Raw genomic sequence first — 20,312 nt, forward strand, 5'->3', positions numbered from 1 at the left:
GAAGACCTATATATGCCATCTATTCAACAGTAGTATGTTTTTCAATAATCTGCCCCAAAAAATAAATAAACAAATATTTTAGTTGGGAATGAGTTTGATATGTGTCTAGAACAATATAGCAGTCTGCAAAAGTAATTTTTTCACAATGAGGTTGTTTTTAAATTCCAGTTTTAAGTGCTATAGGGTACATATTAACGATTTTCACTAATACAAGAAGTTCAGCTCATTTAATCCCCATACAATTGTCCTTTGACACTATGAAATCGGGACTGCCACCTTTCATCCACCTTATGTCAAGAGATCTTGAAACAGAATCTAACTGGTTTGGTTTGTCTAATCATTTTTGTCCTCTCCCACCACCTCAGTGACTGACTTTTAGCCAAGCCCCCAAAATATGCATTCACCCGTTGATGAACTTGTTGATCTGTGCCTTTCCCCTCAAACCTCTGGAGCCATCTGGTCATCATGAAGAAAAAATAAAAACTAATGATAAAAATAATTAATTTAAACAAAGCTGGATTGTCATGCATAATGGAACTACTTCAGGAAGACTTACCTAACATACAACTAGCTGCAGGTGCCTCTTTTGTGTTATTCTTTTTATTTATTTATTTATCTCCTGCCTTAAAAAAACATTTTAACCCCTTAATCCCTGAACTGCTATAATGACTGATTTTTAACACAAAAATACCCTCAGGTTCTGTGTATTGATGGCTGCTATAACAGAGCTTGGTGTTGCACTGACTGAAGAATGGGACAGGATCCCCAAAGACATCATCTGTTGCCTGACAAGAAACATGCCCCATTGATGTAGAGATTGCACCAATGCCCATACTTGATACCGAGACATTCATATGGGTCACATTCAAACTATTTGAAAAATTGATCTCTGTTGACCAAGCCGAGAGGCATATTGATTTCCATGGGTCTCGTGTTCATCTGTGTGTCACTGATGGTCTGCACAATTAATGTACCTGTTAATTTCAGTTGGTGAAGAGTGCTTCCTTGACATGCTCATGTTTGATTCCTGTTAATTGTGTTTTAGGAAACTTCAAGTTTAAAATGTGGTTCCTTTCTTTGTTGTATATTTGTGTGTGGGGGGAGGGGGAAAGGTCTTTTATCTTATGTCTTCTATATATTTCAGGTACCTTTCCAAACCTGCCACCTGTCATCGCCTTCATATTCTACCAAGTATTCATTTTAAGAAATTTTCATAAGTAAAATAATTAGGAATTTCAATCTTCTCAAAACATATGTGCTAGCACTCAGAAATGTATTCATTTTCATTGAAACATGTTCATGCCCAACTCAATATGAAGTAAACTACAAAAATCTATATTTGGGAATATAACTGTCTGTAAATAGCATGCCATGTTATTTAGTGCAAACCCATCCCTAACATTGTAAAAGACAACAGAAATACTTGTTTTGTTAATTATCTAAAAATAATTATATTAAACCCAACAATTTTGAAGTATGGACCCCACATTTGTGTAGTGAAGATTTTGCAATATTTGAGCTGCTTTCTGTCCTATAAACTTTCCAAACTGTACTTTGTCTGAAACGACCCAGTATGCACAATCTATCAGCCCTGCCCTGCCTTTCTTAATCCTGCCATTACATTGTGTTGCTGAAAACCATAGAAATGTATACTCCTTTGGAATTGTTTTGTTAAAACAAAACAGGGAGATTGGAAGGGTGTGACAGAGAGGCAGTGATTCTTGGTGGTAAATCTCCCTACTGACCTGTGAGGGCGCTAAGTAACGGGAACAGAGTACCCTGGACTGTTTGGCCTAACAAGTCATTCCCAGGGTTAAAAGGAAGTCGGTCATTTAGAAAGGGGGCGGAGCTTCGGTGCATTAACTCATCGACCCAGAAGGGAAATGATGTGGCAGCCACGGATTGGAGGAGCGGCTGCAATCGTTTAAAGTAAGTAGGGGACAAAGCAACGTAATCTGTTCCTTCATTTTGGTTAGAGAACAACCTGGAAGGACCTGTGATTTGTGTGGAAAAAGTATTGTGAGTGTTTGTTTGTTTTGTCTCTAATTGTTTCTTGTTATTAGTAAATGGCTAACACATTCCAGAGCTGTCGCCAAGGGCCAGCACAAACCCGGAAACAGCACTGCAACTGTATTTGCACCACAAGCACTAATTCACTCACTAACAGACTTTTCCGTCCAGTGCTCCAGAGGAGACATGTCCTTGTCCGCACGGACAACATGTCTATAGTAGTGTATGTCAACCACCAGGGAAGGCTTCAGTCCCTGGGGTTGCACCGCGTAGCCTTTCGGCTATTGACCTGGGAAAAGAGGAACCTGTTATCCCTCCGGGCTGTCATTTCCCTGGAGTGGTGAATTGGGCGGCAGACCTCCTCTCGAGGGAGGGTCCTCATCTGTCAGAATGGCGACTCCATCCTCAGGTGGTAGAGCGCATTTGGGAACGTTTTGGAAGGGCCAGAGTCGATCTCTTTGCCACGACAGAGACCACTCATTGCCCCTTATGGTTCTCCCTCCACTGCTCCGGCGGTCCACTAGGCATCGACACCCTAACCCATGAGTGGTCCAGGATGCTATTGTATGCATTCCCGCCAATACCATTGCTCCCGGCTTTCCTAGAGAAAGTCCGGAGAGAAGAGGCAAGAGTTCTCCTGATGGCCCCCAAACGGTCCAGGAGAATCTGGTTTTCAAACCTTTGCCAGCTGCTGCAAGGTCAGCCCTGGGAGATCCCGGGAGGAACAGATACCACTGTGCATGGGTCTCCTCAGTCAGACGAGGGGCACCCTCTGGCACTCAGAATTGGGCAGACTCCAATTGTGGGTCTGGCCCCTGAACGGGACCGTCTGTCCACTTTCGAGCCCTCAGACTCTGTCGTCAGTACACTGCAGAATGCTAGGGCCTCTTCCACAAGGGCACTGTATGCCTACAAGTGGAGGTATTTTTAAAAGTGGTGTATGACCAGAGGTCATGATCCCATTTATTGCCCTATAGCAACTATTTTACAGTTTCTACAAGATTTTCTGGAGGCAGACAGGTCCCCCTCTAAGTTGAAAGTGTACCTAGCAGCTATATATACATGCCATGTCCCCATTGACTCAGTTTCTCATATTCTGGCGACCTGTTTTGTAAAGGGTGCTCGGCGGCTACGTCCTCCTAGAAAGGACGTCCTCCCCGAGTGGAGTCTGAATGTGGTACTGGAGGCTCTCACTAAGGCCCCGTTTGAGCCTATACATTGAAATATCTCTCTATGAAGACAGCCTTTTTGTTAGTCCTTGGGAGTGGTACAGTCATATCTTACGTATATCAAACATTGTAACAACTATTTCAAAACATGTTTGTTATTTCATTCATAAGTCTGTTCCACTAAATAATCTCTCACCAGGAGGGTGTGTTGTGAGACAGTGAACACTTGCAGAAAAAGCTCCTCTGAGGCATTTATTTAAATTCCATGTAGGTGCAACCATTATGAAAAAACAGACTGCTTACCCAAACTAGTGAACGCATATATGTCTTCAGGAGAGATTCCACCTTTAAAGTGCTTTCTTTAATGAAAAGGCTGTTATTTATGGTATATATTATTTTATTATTATTTATTTCTTAGCAGACGCCCTTACCAAGGACGACTTACAATTGTTACAAGATATCACATTATTTTTACATACAGTTACCCATTTATACAGTTGGGTTTTTACTGGAGTAATCTAGGTAAAGTACCTTGTTCAAGGGTACAGCAGCAGTGTCCCCTACCAGGGATTGAACCCACAACCTTCCGGTCAAGAGTCCAGAGCCCTAACCACTACTCCACACTGCAGTTCCTATAGAAAGTCTACACCCCCCTTCAAAATACTCACCTTTTGTTGCCTTATAGCCTGGAATTAAAATGCATTAAAATGTATCTACACATCCTACCCCACAACTTCCAATTGAAAAAAATATTCTAGAAATTTGTAGAAAATCAATAAAAAATGAAAACTGAAATAGCTTGGTTGGATAAGTGTCCACCCCCCTTGTAATAGCTCAGGGGTAACCAATCGCCTTCAAAATCACACACCAAGTTAGGTGGCCTCCACCTGTGTTAAATTGTAGTGATTCCTATGATTTCAGGATGCATTCAGCAGTTCCTGTAGGTTCCCTCTGCTGGGTAGTGCATTTCAAAGCAAAGACTCAACCATGAGCACCAAGGCGCTTTTCTAAAGAACTCCGGGACAAAGTTGTTGAAAGGAACAGATCAGGGGATGGGTATAAAAAAATATATCAAAGGCCTTGAATATCCCTTGGAGCACGGTCAAGACGATTATTAAGAAGTTGAAGGTGTATGGCACCACCAAGACCCTGCCTAGATCAGGCCGTCCCTCCAAACTGGATGACCGAGCAAGGAGGAGTCTGATCAGAGAGGCTACCAAGAGGCCAATGGCAACTTTGCAAGAGCTACAGGCTTTTATGGCCAAGACTGGTCAAATTGTGCATGTGGCAACAATATCCCAAGCACTCCACAAATCTGGCCTGTATAGTAGGGTGGCAAGAAGGAAACAATTACTCAAGAAAGCCCACCTTTAATCCTGTTTGACGTATGCAAAAAAGCACTCAGGAGATTCTGTAGCCATGTGGCAAAAAGTTTTGTGGTCTGACGAAACTAAAATGGAACTTTTTGGCCTAAATGCAAAGCATTATGTTTGGCGCAAACCCAACACAGTGCATCACCCAAAGAACACCATCCCTTCTGTGAAGCATGGTGGTGGCAGCATCATGTTATGGGGATGTTTCTCATCGGCAGGGACTGGGGCACTTGTCAGGATAGAAGGGAAAATGAATGGAGCAAAGTACAGAGAAGTCCTTGAGGAAAACCTACTGCCCTCTGCAAGAAAGCTGAAACTGGACGGAAGTTCACCTTTCAGCATGACAATGACCCAAAGCACTGAAGTGGCTAAGGAACAAAAAGGTAAATGTCCTTGAGTGGCCCAGTCAGAGCCCCGACCTAAATCCAATCAAAAATCTGTGGCATGACTTGAAGATTGCTGTCCATCAACGCTCCCCAAGGAACTTGACAGAGCTTGACCAGTTTTGTCTAGGTGTACAATGTTGTTAATAGACCTATCCCAACAGACTCACAGCTGTAATTGCTGCCAAAGGTGCATTTTTAATATATCATTTTTCTTAATAAAAACTTTTTTCCCCTTAACAGTGTGGAGTATGGTGTGTAGGTAAGTGGAAAAAAATCCTCATTTTAATGCATGAAACTCTGAGGCACTGACACAACAAAATGTGAATAAAGTTCAAGGGGGTGTAGACTTTCTTAGGCACTGTACATCATTCTTTGCTGCAGCTGTCAAAATAAAAGCAATGAGTACCACGTAAAAGAGATCACTATGACCTCTACTCCCTATACAGTATGCACAGAAAAATTAAGTCTGACATATAGACAGGTGGAATCCTTAATATACCCCCAGATGCTGATCAACTCAGTTACTTCAAAAATATGTCTTGATCAAATTTCATCTGAACTTAATTTGTGAAAGTAATGTCCTTAGGAAGCTTCACCAGAATGTGACAAGATTACTTTAAATAAAAAGGGGCTGACTGACAGAAAGACAGCCTCCATACACCACCAGATTATGATACACACAACATTCTGAGCCACACGTTTTAACACAATTGGACAAGAGGTTCTTTAGAAATATGTAAAAAGTTAAGCATGAAATATAGACAGTCAGATGGAAAAACAGACAGCCTCTATATACACCCAAATTATGATTATGTTTCATACAGATAGACAGTTGAACAGACAGAAATATTCGCTTCCATATAACCTGAGTTTATTCAACAAGTTATATCATCTTAATATTCCCGTTAAGATTCTTGAATGGGCTTTAGTCCGGTTGAGATATTTATTTACAAATTACCACTAATGTTCTGTTGATTTTCACTCTTCTCAGTTCAACATCAATCAATATAATCGATCACTGAATCCTGAGGATCTTCCTGTTTAGAATATACATGTCCACCCTGGGTGGTCTCTCTTCATCCATCAAGTCAGGCAAAGCACAAGGCTCGATATGAGCACTGTTTCTTATATCTCTTCCCTAATGTATCTTTTAGAACATTAGCCCCTACTGGCAACATCAATCAATTTTATTGGTTCCAATTACCAGGGCAACATTTTTAATTCCATGGTTGCTACTGCATGAGGTGCTTAAAAATACCTGTAAGTATTTATGAAGACTGTACAAATACTGTAAGTTTAACACAACTTTCGATATTATTAATCAGCACAGCACAGTGCATTGAACAACAACAGTATTCAGGCTCTTCTGGTGTTTTCTTGTTTTCGTTCTCTAATACAACACCTAATACATTAGGTTCATACATCATTACATCTCCCTTATAGTTGATATATATATCAACTCAAAATTAGCACTTGCATCGCTAATGCTTTTACTACAAACCATTAAACAGTTGTTTTCCAAATGAACAGTTTTTTCAAATAATAGTTATTTAAGAACACATTAGTTCTGAATTTACAAAATTAAATTGTTCAATCTTAAAGTCCACATATGCTTAGTGGCTTCCTTTTCACTCTTCCACATGTGGTGGTGATAACAGCTGGACAGTCATGTTTAGAATTCTCTACCTCTACCCTCTGTGGATCATTTGGAAACTTTAAAGGAGGTGGCATGGCACCCTTCGTTGGCTTTTTGCTGTGTAGACATAGGAGCTGCAGAAAGTGTTAAGGGGCCTCTTTTGGCGACATCACTAGTTGTGTCTCTTGAACTCATAAGGGTGCAAGGGTTATGTCCGGTTCTCTTAACTATCTTGCACATACTTGATCCAGAATTATTCCACACACAATTCTGTCTTTTATAAGTGACTCACACAGTTGCTCAAATTCACATGTCTTGGATACAAGCTTTAAATCAGTTGCATATTGATCTATGGACTCACCCTCCTTCTACACTTTGGAAAAAAAAAAACTCTTCTTCCATCTCCGCCAATTCTCAGCTAAATTCCCTTCAAAACTTAATTGTCCTGGAGGCTTCAGTCAGTCCATTTATGACACCGGAAGGTTTATAAAGACTAGATAACAAAACCTTATATATTATTAATCAGCATAGTACAGTGCATTATACAACATCATCATGGCCAATGCATGCCCTTCTGATGTTTCCATGAACTACCCCTAATACAGCCCTGCTGTTTCCTTGAACATTCCCTATTACAGCATCCTTTACTACATTAGGTTTCTTTTTTTAATTTAGAGTGACCAAGTATTCTTTTTTATTTATTTTCCCTCAATTTGGAATGTCCAATTATGTTTTTTCTCCTCACTGCAGCGAGTCCCCACAGAGCACAGATGTTCTGAGGGCATGTGAGCATACTCAGGTCCCACGAGCCTAAAGCCAGAATCACTTTTACAGCGAACAATCCACAGCAGAGGTGGGCGAGCTACCAATCCTGGAGAACAGAGACTCAATTAGCCAGTCACAGAAAACTTTCATAGTCTGGCACTTGGTGTTTTCCTCAGTTGTATTCATTTCTAGGTTGTCTAAATCTGCTTCATTTACCCCAGCATGGCGAGATGCTAACATTCTTTTCTTTTTCAATGTTTTTAGCTGCAGAACGTTTGTAGTTAATCTCAGGGATTGCTGTCATACTGACTCGAGTGGTTTTGTTTACCCAGGCATACAGTTACATTTGGCGTATTGATTTTGTTTACTGATGAGGCCACTTCGGAGAAAAAAGTTCTGTACTGTTGTGTTAACACCAAATATCTAATGGCTAGGGAGGGGGTCTCAGCCAATCTGAATCTAGAATGTTCGCCAATTGTTTCCACACATTTAATAATTGTATTTAAAAGCACAGGCATGAAATATAAAAGTAGGCCAGTTTGACACATTTGAAGCTACCCCGAGAATAATTCAAACTCAGATCGGTAATTCAAAGTAGTCTCACTTTGACATGAAGGAATCTATTTATTTATGTACCAATGTTGTATGAAACTGAAGATGATCCTGTATGAAGATAAATAAGCTAACTTACTTTATGAAAGGGACATACTGTGCTGTAAATGAAAACTTTTCACACTTTAAATACCTGCCTGCTAAAGTACAGGCAGGTGATACTAATTGAACTAAAAAACAAATTAACAGGTAGTCAATTAAATTAAATAAATGAATCTGTGCAAACACAGCCACACACACATTTATATGGCATGGGCAGAAATTAATCCCTGCCAACTACCAACACTTTTTCTTCAGGCAAGGATTTGCCCAGCAACACTATGCATAACTATATACACTTATGTACAACCCAGTATAATGTCAAACTACAAACCAAACTTAACCCTTGGAACACTGACATCTTCCCCATTCTTTTGTTCTGCACTTACTTACCAACCTCAGAAGCAATCACTGTGATGTTATGCCATGGCATTTCTTCTCGGTCAAGGGTTTTTGCAGTCTTAATCGCTCCACTGTTGGCATCTATGTTGAAATACCGATCTCCATGTAAGCCACGGTCAATGAAATATCTATTTTTAGAAGAGAAAAACAATTAAAATTGCATGACCACAGTCTCTGCAGCGCACAAGCAAAACCATATGAAAATGCTTTAGCAACAAAATGATTGTTTTCAAAGAAACTTGGACATGAAGGCATGATACAGGAATCCTCATAAGATTTTTATGAAATAAAAGCTTGAATACCATATTCCGAAAAAATAGACTTTATTTGAAAGGCTTGGATTCTGATCTAATAAACCACACTCAACGCAGTCTTGCATTACATTCTAAATAATTAAATACAGAGGCCCAGTTGTTGCTTAGATTTCAGTGATTTATCAGCCACAGTCTGGAGGTATGTATATCAACGTGCATATTGCATTTATAATTTATATGTATATATTTTCTTTTTACAGTATAAACAGATTAACCTATTTTGAGAGAAATTCAGAGAATTCTTTTGTGGAATCACTAAATAATGACAATAATGAGGAAGCACTGATGGGCCCTTTTGCTGGTTGGCTTTTTGTGTATACATTAGCCCTCGTTTTATTTGTTCTGAAGTTGTGTGATAAGCATTTCTTTACATGAGATTTACAACAGGATTACAGGAGGTTTCTCATTAAGATGATGATTCTTCAGTTTGTACCTTGAATATGTTAATCGTACCAAATTGGCCCCGGCCTACCCCCTATAGGTGTTCTATGCTTGGAACGCACATATTCAAAATCTAGAAAAGTACACTACGATGACGGTAGAATGACATCAAAATTCTAGAAAAAAGAAAGTTCCATTCTGGTTACCAACAGTCATTGCAAATGTGGCCATTGTCAGATTTTGGTCTATATTTTTGATGCAAGATTAAATTAAGATGGTAGCCAGTATGTTTACACAAAGTAAAATAAAAGTAATGTTGACACCTGTGAGAAGTCCTTTTTTTATTATCAAATATTAATGTTATTTCAAAGATTATTTTGACAAACAAAGCAAGCTGCCAAACAACACAAATCAAGTTTTAAACAATTTGCATCTCATTGCTTCTTATTCTTTTAAACAGAAAGTGGATTATGTATGCAATGTATGAATCTTAAGTGAACCTTTTAGCTAACAAAACAGTTTAATACATGTTCTGCACCATGCACATCTATTCATTGTATAAGGTCCCAATGTGCAGTTTTGAAAGAACCACTTTATTTTTTTTTTAGCAAACATGTATTTCCATTTTAAAACATGTTATCTCATTAAATAAATCTGTTTGCGAACTATGCTTTTAGACTGTCTTGCACTTCCTAGAGTGCAAAACCTTGGTGTTGAAAGTGTCCCCACCCCTTCACTGGCTTCTTTCCTGTCAATAACCAATCACCTCCTTCCCCTATTGAATGGCATGCTTTCAGCCAGTAACATCCTTTGACCCAGAAGAGCTTCCTTCAACCTCAAGTTGTACCAGTTTATGTTTTAAAATGAAAATAAATGTGTGTTATAACTTGTTTGTTTCCAAAACTGCACATCTGACACCGACAGTATTTATCTCATTTATTCAATTATTTTGCTAATTCCTTGTTTTCCAAAAAGTTTAACATACTGTATATCAATTATGGTTTACCAATTATGAGTGCTGCTATTGAATTGAAAATAACGGAAAGAGAACATGGACTTTTTTTGTTCTTTTTTAAAGAAGCTGATTTGTGCATTCATTGATAAGAACATGCTAAATGAGCAACAGAATGAAAGAAACTCCATGGACTACTATCTGTGACATGCATAGCTGAATGCAAGTAGAAGGTAGCGTCATTTGTGATGTGAATAAAGGCTTTTGAAAATAACATGTTTATTCAACAAATATTATTCCACAATACCGTATACAGTATTGACAAAAACACAAATTTTCCACGGCTCTGTCCTGCATCGATTTTACCCATTTTCCAGCTACCCATCTTCTATAATTGCTGCATTTATCTTATATGCTGCTGAACATAGTCAATATGCATGTCAATATTTATTTTTCATCGTGAAACAAATTGCTTTTCTTGATACAATCAATCTTTGGGAGGGATTAAATATTAATTTAAACTCAATCCTCAAAAGATGCAGATATTCAGGATTAAAAAAAACATTAATCACCACGACTACCTGATCGGACTGTTAGAACGGTCAGGGTCCTGTGCTGTGACTGCTCCTACCAGGGTCCCCATCTTTGCATTTTCATACACGTCCATCACATAAGAAGTCATTGAAAACAAAGGCGGCTCATCAACATCTCCAATTATGATCTTCAGAGTAGTTGTGTCTTTAAATGGTCCAAGGTGTGAGAACCGAGGGTCTGTGTGTGTATTTGCACCTACGATGTGGATAATATAGCTTCTCTTTTTCTCATAGTTCAGTGGCTGTGAAGTAAACAATAAGCAAAACGGTTAAATATCACAAGTTTAAGCTTTGGTTGATAATGCTGAAGGTGGGAGGCATACTGTAGAGCATTGGTTCTTAAACTGGTGGTCACAGAAAGGTTTGAGACGGATTGCAGAACGACCACACACACACACACACACACACACACACACACATATATATTGTGACAGACTGGGTGGAGGAAGGGAGAAAAAGTGTAGTCCAAGGAGGGAGCTGCAGGACTACAACCCCCAGAATGCCACGGGAGGGAGCCAGGATGGGGTTCACCCAGCTCCAGCCTTTAATCATTATCACCTGTCTGTAATTAGGCAGGTATATAAACCTGCAGAAATGTTTGTTCCGGGCAGTCTCTAGTTTATGTGAAACGAGGCTGTCACAGTGAAGAGTGAGAAAAAAGGTACTGTGTGAACCTTTTATTGTTTTGTTTGTATTCATTTTATGTTTTGACACTGGTAAGATGCTTAGCTGCCCAGTTTGTTAGTTTAGGGTTTTGTTTTGATATATATATATATATATATATATATATATATATATATATATATATATATATATATATTGGAGATATATATAATATATATTGGGCTTCTGACAATGAAACATATTTAAAAATGCATTGTTAGGCAAACCAGTAATTTCAGAAGACCAAATCCTCATATCATTAGACCAACATCAGGTTCACAGGTTTATAACCTTTTTCATAACATAAAAAATATGGTGTGGTATGTATGTGGATATGGGAGGCAGTCAATGCCAGCTCTTGTCAGTTCTGCTAATAACTCAACCTGTTTTAGTGATCCTTGTGAGATTTAGGATTACATTAAAAAATATTACCTAGCATAAGCAAATCCAAAATGTACACTGTGAGACTATTGACCTTATTCAGAAAACACCTGTTTTTCCCCCCTTAAAACAAACAAACAAAAAAAAATACTAACAATAAAATAAATAACGCAGGATATTATTTTTAGAGCTTCTGATTTTGCTAGCTAGTTCCGTAACATTAGAAGTTAGATTGTTCCTACAGGTGTAAACTTACACAGTGGGGTGGTAAATGCTGTGCTTCTATGGCTCTGTGGATGCAAGATTCTTTCCTCTGAGGGCCTTGCTTATGTAAATAATGTGAGACTTTGATTAATTCTCTTGTTGGCAACACTGACATGACTTGTTCAACATAATAATATTAAATATGTAGAATGAAGAGGTAATTGCATTTCAGAGGGTAATTTTTACATAAAAATCAAAAGATGTAATTGAAGCTTCTAGGAAATGAAGGCAACACTGAATCCCACCCTGTGTCTACTGATCATTTATTTGATTTATATAGTTACATTTTTATAGCACCTTTAGCCAAGGCGCTTTACAAGTTTAAACAAAGCGATACAATCAGGAAAATGGATGAAAAGAATGTAAGTTTATTGGGCTAGGGTGGGGAGACAAAATAGTTGCTTGAATGAAAGCAGGGCCAGAGGCTAGGTCAGGGTCAGGGAAGCAGGGTCATAACAGGAGATCACGGGCCAGGAGTAGCAGTAGGATGGGCTAGGGAGAAGAGATGCGTTTTGAGGGAGGAGTGGAAACTATGCAGTGTGGGTGACTGTTTTATGATAAGTGGGAGTCTATTCCAATGAAGAGGAGCAAGAAGGGAAAAGGAACAGAAGGGAAAAAGAAGGTCTGGAACCAACTCCCTAGTAATGTTGTTGAAGCTGACACGCTGGGATCCTTCAAGGAGCTGCTTGATGAAATTCTGGGATCAATAAGCTACTAACAACCAAACTAGCAAGATGGGATGAATGGCCTCCTCTCGTTTGTAAACTTTCTTATGTTCTTATGTTCAGGGCGAGGGTGGGACAGAGAGGAACAATAGTGAATGCAGCCAGATAAGGTGGAGCAAGACCATGGAGAGATTTATACACAAGGGTAAGGAATTTGAACAGGCAGCGATAATAGACAGGGAGCCAGTGAAGCTGGAGGAGGAGAGGGGAAGTATGAAAGAAGTGGGGGAGGTTAAATATGATACGGGCAGAGGCGTTTTGAATTTGTTGTAATGGTGTAAAAGCGTAAGAGGGAAGGCCAAGGAGGAGGGAATTACAATAGTCAAGACTGGTGAAGATGAGAGAGTGGACCAGGAGTTTAGTAGCAGGAAGGGAAATGGAGGGGCGTATTTTGCGGATGTTGAATAGATGGAAATGGCAGGTGCGTGTTATGGCCGAGATATGATCAGAGAGGGAGAGGGTGGAGTCGAAGATGACGCCGAGGTTACGAGCAGCGGGGGATGGAATGAGGGACAAGGGAGGGAATGAGATAGTGGGACAGGGTGGGGGTGAGGAGCGGGAAGGGAAGAAAAGGATTTCAGTTTTTAATGGATTGATGAGGAGGTATCGGCGCACCATCCAAAATTGGATAGCAACCAAGCAAGCTGATATACGGGCGGCAAGGTCAGGGGTAAAGGAGGGGAACGAAAAGAAAATCTGGGTGTCATCAGCAAAGAAATGATGGGGGAAGTTAAAAGAGGAAATAAGAGCTTCAAGGGGTGAGGTGTACAGGGAGAATAACAAGGGTCCCAGGACAGAGCCCTGAGGGATCATCTCTGACTGGTTGTCACCAAATCTTATAAAATCAGCAGTTCAGGATTTTCTCTTGCTGTCTCTACTTTATGTCATTATATCAGGCTGCTGCTTGTCATTGGTTATATTTCGTCAAATCTAAGAAACTAAGGGGTAGATGCACTAAGATGGGCCAGTCGCAGCGCAAACATACCGCAATTTGCATTTTCGTTGCAACAATTTGCTAAGTATACATTTTGTCAAATGTACTAAGAGAAAATATCTTAATGAAAAGAGCCACAATATACTAGTTTAAATATTTGTTGCATCATCTTAACGAGCATTGCGAGAGTCATGCGACATTGTTTTGAATAAATAGCGGGAGTTTAGTTTGCTGCAGCACAGGGTGCCCAAAGGATAACGCCTATACATGCAAGAATCACCTTTTTTTTAAAATCTAACAATCATCTGTACAATGCATTCTGTTCTGTCTTCATTTTAATACTTTTAGCTCCTCGCTAAACCGGGCATGTTTGTCCGACAAAAGGAGGTGTCAGGTTTAAAAACAATACATTACAGTACAGTACAGTAATATCGCACACATACATTTATAGTGCTCATTGTATTTTAAATGTAAATCATTGCGCTGAAATAAAAATAATGTGTTTTGGTTAGACTACTGTGACAGAAATATAATGAATTTTGGTTGTAAATCTTCCTCCCGACCTGTGAGGGCTCTAAGCAGCGAAAGGGGAAGTCTTTGAACGGGCTGGCCTGACAGTTCTTTCCCCGGGCCAGGAAGTCGGTCAGTCTGGAAGAAGGTGAGACTCCGTTGCAGGAACGTATTGACCCGGAAGGGAAACGACGTAGCAGCTGCAGACAGTAGAGACAGCTGCACTTGTTTACCAAGGGGTCATGCGTGAAAGCATAAAGGGGACGGAGAATTGTAAATCTTTTCCTTCGCTTGGTTCAGAGAGACAAAGAACTAGAAGGACTGGGAGAGTTCCCCATCTGTATTGAAAAAGAGTGAGTGTTTTGTTTGTTTTTGTCGCTGTTAGTAATTGTCTTTTGTTTTTGTAAATTCACTAGCCAGCTAACACATCTCCGGAGCTGTCGCCTTGGGCCAGCACTACCCGGAACAACACTACACAGTGCTTTACACATTGGTGTGTATTGCCGGAGGATTATTGTTTGGTTGCCAGACTGGGAGATTTTACAAATAAAAGACCCCTTTTCCATTGAGATGCTCAGAATGAGCTGGAGGAGTTAGCGGCACATGTGTGCAGTCTATTGCTCACTTTGGGGAAACCAGAAATCTCATAGAAATTTGTTTTCAAGGCTTGTGAGTACACCCTGCTTTTAAGGCAAAATAGGTACTTGTGTGTTCACCTCAAAAATGCACTGAACACAACTGGCAAAGCACGAGAAAAAGCAGACTGGGAAATGCCAGCAACAATTGCGACTGTTTAAAATGTACTTTCAAAAGTTCTTAACAAATTGATGCAATTGTAAGTGTCGCAATTGCCGGCAGCTTTAGTATATCTCATTATAATATTTAAGAACCCTGATTTGCAAATGTATGCAGGAATGCTCATAATTACATATTCATCTTAGGCTGAACCGCAAAGAAAAACTGCTGCCACAAAGCAAATTATCTAAAAAGTCAGTAACAGCATTGCGCTTGTTTAGTGCATTTCACCCCAGACTTTCGACTCGTTTGCAACTGGTTTGCGACTATTGTGACAGGCACAACACTTTAGTACATCTACCCCTAAGTGTTTCCAAGTTTAGGTTTAGAGACTGTGAATATCCTATAAACTAAAACATGTCGGAGCTTTTAATTCTATCTATTTATGTCTAAATGTGCACATGTGTTGCATTGATTATAAAAGTTGTAGTGCCTAATCATAAATACCCTGTTGTATTAATTCATGACATCTGGACTGTTCGTGTTTTTTTTTAAGAGAATTAGGGTCATTTTCTCAGTAATTACTAGATGTGCAGTGAAAGAATAAAGTAAAACCCCAAGGTTTCCTCAGATCATGTAAATCAACTTGTTGCAAGACCTCTGTCAACTATCTAAGCAATGTAACTACATATGAAACCACAATAAAAATAAATAATACAAAGCAGTATTTTTTCGGGATAATACTTTAACAGGGTCTGGCTTCCCCCATTCAGAATGGCTATTTGCTGTGTAGACGTTCAGGAAATGGATCAGAGATAGAATCCTTTATAGTGAGATTGTCTGTTTTAACCCGTTGACCTGTAATATTACCTTTAACATCGCAAACAGCCTTTAACCAATCATGGATAAGGGTGTCTGCTAAGAAATAAATAATAATAATAATGTTGCCTCAATCTCAACAAAACAAGTATATCAGTAACGTACATCCCCTGCCACGGCTGTAATTTCAAAATTAGAGCCATCAGTATAATGAAAATGTTGATGACCATGAGATACAGTGCCTTGCATAAGTATTCACCCCCCTTGGACTTTTCCACATTTTGCAGTGTTACAACCTGGAATTAAAATGGATTTAATTAGGATTTTTTGTCACTGATCTACACAAAATAGTCCATAATGTCGAAGTGGGGAAAAAAATCTACATATTTTTCAAAATTATTTACAAATAACAAACTGAAAAGTCTTGATTGCATAAGTATTCACCCCCTTTGCTGTGACACCCCTAAATAAGCTCTGGTGCAACCAATTGCCTTCAGAAGTCACATGATTAGTTGAATGGAGTCCACCTGTGTGCAATTAAAGTGTCACATGATCTCAGATTTAATTTGTTAGAGAGCATATCTAAACAAACAGCATCATGAAGACCAAGGAGCTATCAAAACAAGTCCAGGATAAAGTTCTGGAGAAGCACCAATCAGGGTTGGGTTATAAAAAAATATCCCAAACTTTGAACATCCCCCGGAGCACCGTTAAATCCATTATTAAAAAATGGAAAGAATATGGCACAACCGTGACTCTGCCTAGAGAAGGCCGTCCACCAAAACTCAGTGACCAGGTAAGGAGGGCATAAGTCAGAGAAGCAACCAAGAGGTCAATGGTAACTCTGAAGGAGCTGGAGAGATCCACAGCTGAGATGGGAGAAACCGTCCATGGGACAACTATAACCTGGATGCTCCACAAAGCTGGGCTTTATGGAAGAGTGGCGAGAAGAAAGCCATTGCTGAAAAAAACCCATATCAAATCCTGTTTGGATTTTACCAAAAGGCATGTGGGAGACACAGCAAACATGTGGAAAAAGGTTCTCTGGTCTGATGAGACCAAAATTGAACTTTTTGGCCTTAGCGCAAAACGCTATGTGTGGCGCAAAGCCAACACTGCTCATCACCCTGAGAACACCATCCCCACGGTGAAGCATGGTGGTGGCAGCATCATGTTATGGGGATCTTTTCATCGGCAGGGAATGGGAAACTGGTCAGGATTGAGGACAAGATGGATGGAGCCAAATACAGGGAAATTCTAGAGGAAAACCTGTTTCAGTCTGCAAGAGGACCTGTGACTGGGGCGGAGGTTCACCTTCCAGCAGGGCAATGACCCTAAACACACAGCCAAAGCTACACTGGAGTGGTTTAAAAACAAGAACCTGAATGTCTTAGAATGGCCCAGTCAAAGCCCAGACCTCAATCCGATTGAGAATCTGTGGCAAGACTTGAAAATTGCTGTTCACCAGCGGTCCCCATCCAACTTGACAGAGCTTGAGCAATTTTGCCAAGAAGAATGGGCAAAAATTGCAGGATTCAGATGTGCAAAGCTGGTAGAGACTTACCTAAAAAGACTCACAGCTGTAATTGCTGCCAAAGGTGCTTCTACCAAGTATTGACTCAGGGGGGTGAATACTTATGCAACCAACATTTTTTTTTGTTTGTTTAATTAAACAAATAAAAATTGTGTCACAATAAAAAATATTTAGCACATTCAAAGTTTTAAGCATGTTGTGTAAATCAAATGGTAAAAATCCCAATTAAATCAATTTTAATTCCAGGTTGTAACACTACAAAATGTGGAAAAGTCCAAGGGGGGTGAATACTTATGCAAGGCACTGTATATCAACAGTATGTCAGCATAGTATAGAATAAGAATTAGCAAGGACATATTTAATCACAATTTGGTAAGCGATTCTCAAGGATGGATGAACGGACAGACAAACCCCCCTCCTTCCCCAGAATCTGATATTTTCAATAACTTCATAATAATGATAATGATAATACAAAGTTTCATGAAGATTGGATAAGCGGTTCTGCAGATATATGCAAAAATGTAAGTGTGACGTACAGATGGACAGAAAAAAAGACATTCCCCCTATATGCCCAGAATCTCATATTCTTAATACATTTTGCTAAATAAAGTTAATACCATGTTTCATCACAATTGGATAAGTGGTTATCCTACAGTATATGAAAACTGTAGAGTGGATGGATCTCTGGACAGACAGATGGAATATTCACAGAATCTGGTAGTCTCAATAACTTATTTTAAATAATGTTAATACAATGTTTCATGACTGGGCATTTAATGAAGTATTTTAAAGGTTTAATTTGGTATATTAAATTAAGTTTCATATTGATTATTGTTGTTGCATTATTATTTAAAGAAGAGCCCAAAAGTATGTTATACAGCATTTGTTATAATATAAAAGCCATCTAAAATGGGAGTCCCTACCTTTTTCAGTGAAATGATGCCTTCCCTAGTCTCTTTGTCAGTTGAGATAGTGAAAACCGAGGCCCCATCTCCATTTGTGATGATGTACTTTATCTCTGAATTAATTCCAGTATCATCATCATTTGCCTTAATTTTGCCAACAGCTTTGCCAACTTCAGCAGATTCTGGTACATACAGCTCATAATTTTCTGTAGAGATAGGATCACATTCAATACATGTTTATTATTCAAAAAACTAATAATAAAGTGAAAAGTAACAAAGTCATGTGAATCTATAACATTCAGATTATTTTGTATTGGAGTAGTATTTGTGTTGCATGTTATGTAAAGAAATGAAACAAGGCAGCCTTTTGTTGTAAAAGTAAAGATTATGCATCAGAATAATGTAAACATGTGACAGCAATGCTTGGTCAATGTCTGCTCTTAAAGATGTGTATAGACAGTGATGCCTACAGTATCATTTTCTATTAGAGCCCAGGGAATATATTGCTACTGACCTCATAATGCAGCTCCAATTTTATGGTCATAGAAGTATTCAAGGTCACAAAAAATGACATAGAATACTGTTTACTGTGGAAGCTGCAGGGAGGTTCATGACACAAACACATCAGCTTGCAAACAGAGAATGGCATGTAATTAAATATGGCAGTCGCTCTTTATCCTATTCATACTTTCACCTTACTTTCATTGAAAACAATGTCTGCCAAGGCCTTGTACAGTAGCTCTGTCTGCATATTAAAATGTATATTGATTTGAAAGGGTAAATGAAAGGGATCCACTGTCATTAAACAAAATATCTCTACACAGTATTACATGTTTTTCTTTAACAATTAAAAATGTCATCTTAAGTTAATCTTTAAACATGTCAGACTCTGCAATTACTGGCCTCTCATTTTAAGGAGGAAACAGTAGGCAATCTTGTACAGATTTGTATATAAAATAAGAGTTAAAAACTATCATTAAACAACTCATACATTTTACGCAAGAGCTTTTAAATGTCCTTAAGTGGTAACATTTGCAACGGAATTCTCCTATAAGAGAAAATTATGAAAATTACACTTCAGAGAAAAGACCTTTGAGAATCTTTTCACTGGAAGGTAATTTCATGAAAGACTGTTGTGACTCTCGGCACATCTCTGATTCCCTTGAAGTCTAAAATGGAAGGATATGTCTACATGTTGCACTTCTTTTATATGCTTAAAATAACATTGTAATGTTTGATAAAGATAGTTGAGTATATTTGATGAACGATTTTGGTTCAGTACCAGCAGGGAATAATGCAATTTAAGTTATGCTTAGTAATATTGAATAAATGATTCCTAGATGAGTTACAGTAGATTATTAATTTCAATAGATGTTAGGATAAAAGTTACTGTCTCTATATACAATTGTTTTAGTGGAGGAATCTATTTTAACATATGGATGTATAAATTGCCATTTTAGTAAACATCTGTATTTTTTATTGTTAACCAAGACATTACAATTTGTCACAGTGATGCGTATTTAACAGCCTACAAATCATTACCTTTTACAAAAGGACAGAAATTATATAAAGAAAAAAAAAACTGTGTGTGAGTCGAAGTGAAAATAAGGTCTCAACTACAACAAATTGTTCTTACTTGGTATAGTTCCATTTTAAAAGGTATAGTGCATTTTATCTTCCTGACTAAGCTTTCACTGATTACTAGTTTACCCTTGTTGGGACGTACTTTGGGGGAATTTGGGTGGATTGTCATTCACATCAGTTAGAGTAATATTTATTGTAGTCGACCCCGACAGTCCTCCAATCTGTCCGGCCATATCTTTGGCTTGAATGACAACAGAATACTGTTCTCTGGCTTCCCGGTCCATGTTGGCTAAGGCAGTCCTGATGACACCTGTCCGATAGAAAGAGACAGAGATCAATAGTACTGGACTGAACTACAATGTAACATTTAGTTTCATATGGAAAGTCATATAGATCACATTCCAAAATGGGATTTTTCATTTTTTTCTACACAATATACAAAAAAAAAATAATCCACATCCCTTGAGTCTGATATTTGACCGGTATAGTAAGGCCAATTTCCCTGGAATAAAGAAAAATCAAGTGCTTTCTTTGCACCACTGATATAGTGATATTGTTGGAAATACTTTTCGTATAATTGATTTGTATGGAAACAGATATTAATAACAATTACTGTACCTTTAATA

General features: G+C 38.7%; 1 protein-coding gene across 4 annotated transcripts in view; it reads right to left on the reverse strand.

The window, feature by feature from the left end:
- The window catches only part of LOC117394873 (cadherin-18-like), a 250,425-nt gene that overhangs the window by 15,605 nt on the left and 214,508 nt on the right, over nt 1–20,312 (reverse strand). For 3 of the 4 annotated variants that reach the window (XM_033993548.3, XM_033993545.3, XM_033993549.3), the window contains 4 exons: nt 19,829–19,996; nt 18,121–18,308; nt 10,621–10,874; nt 8,384–8,520 (listed from right to left, as the gene is read on the reverse strand). In XM_033993548.3, coding sequence (XP_033849439.1) covers nt 8,384–8,520; nt 10,621–10,874; nt 18,121–18,308; nt 19,829–19,996 — 747 coding nt within the window. The remainder of the gene's footprint in view (nt 1–8,383; nt 8,521–10,620; nt 10,875–18,120; nt 18,309–19,828; nt 19,997–20,312) is intronic. The other variant, XM_059020744.1, reaches the window with a different exon arrangement.

This window comes from Acipenser ruthenus, chromosome 3 (assembly GCF_902713425.1).
Source record: "Acipenser ruthenus chromosome 3, fAciRut3.2 maternal haplotype, whole genome shotgun sequence".
NCBI classification, from domain to species: domain Eukaryota; kingdom Metazoa; phylum Chordata; class Actinopteri; order Acipenseriformes; family Acipenseridae; genus Acipenser; species Acipenser ruthenus.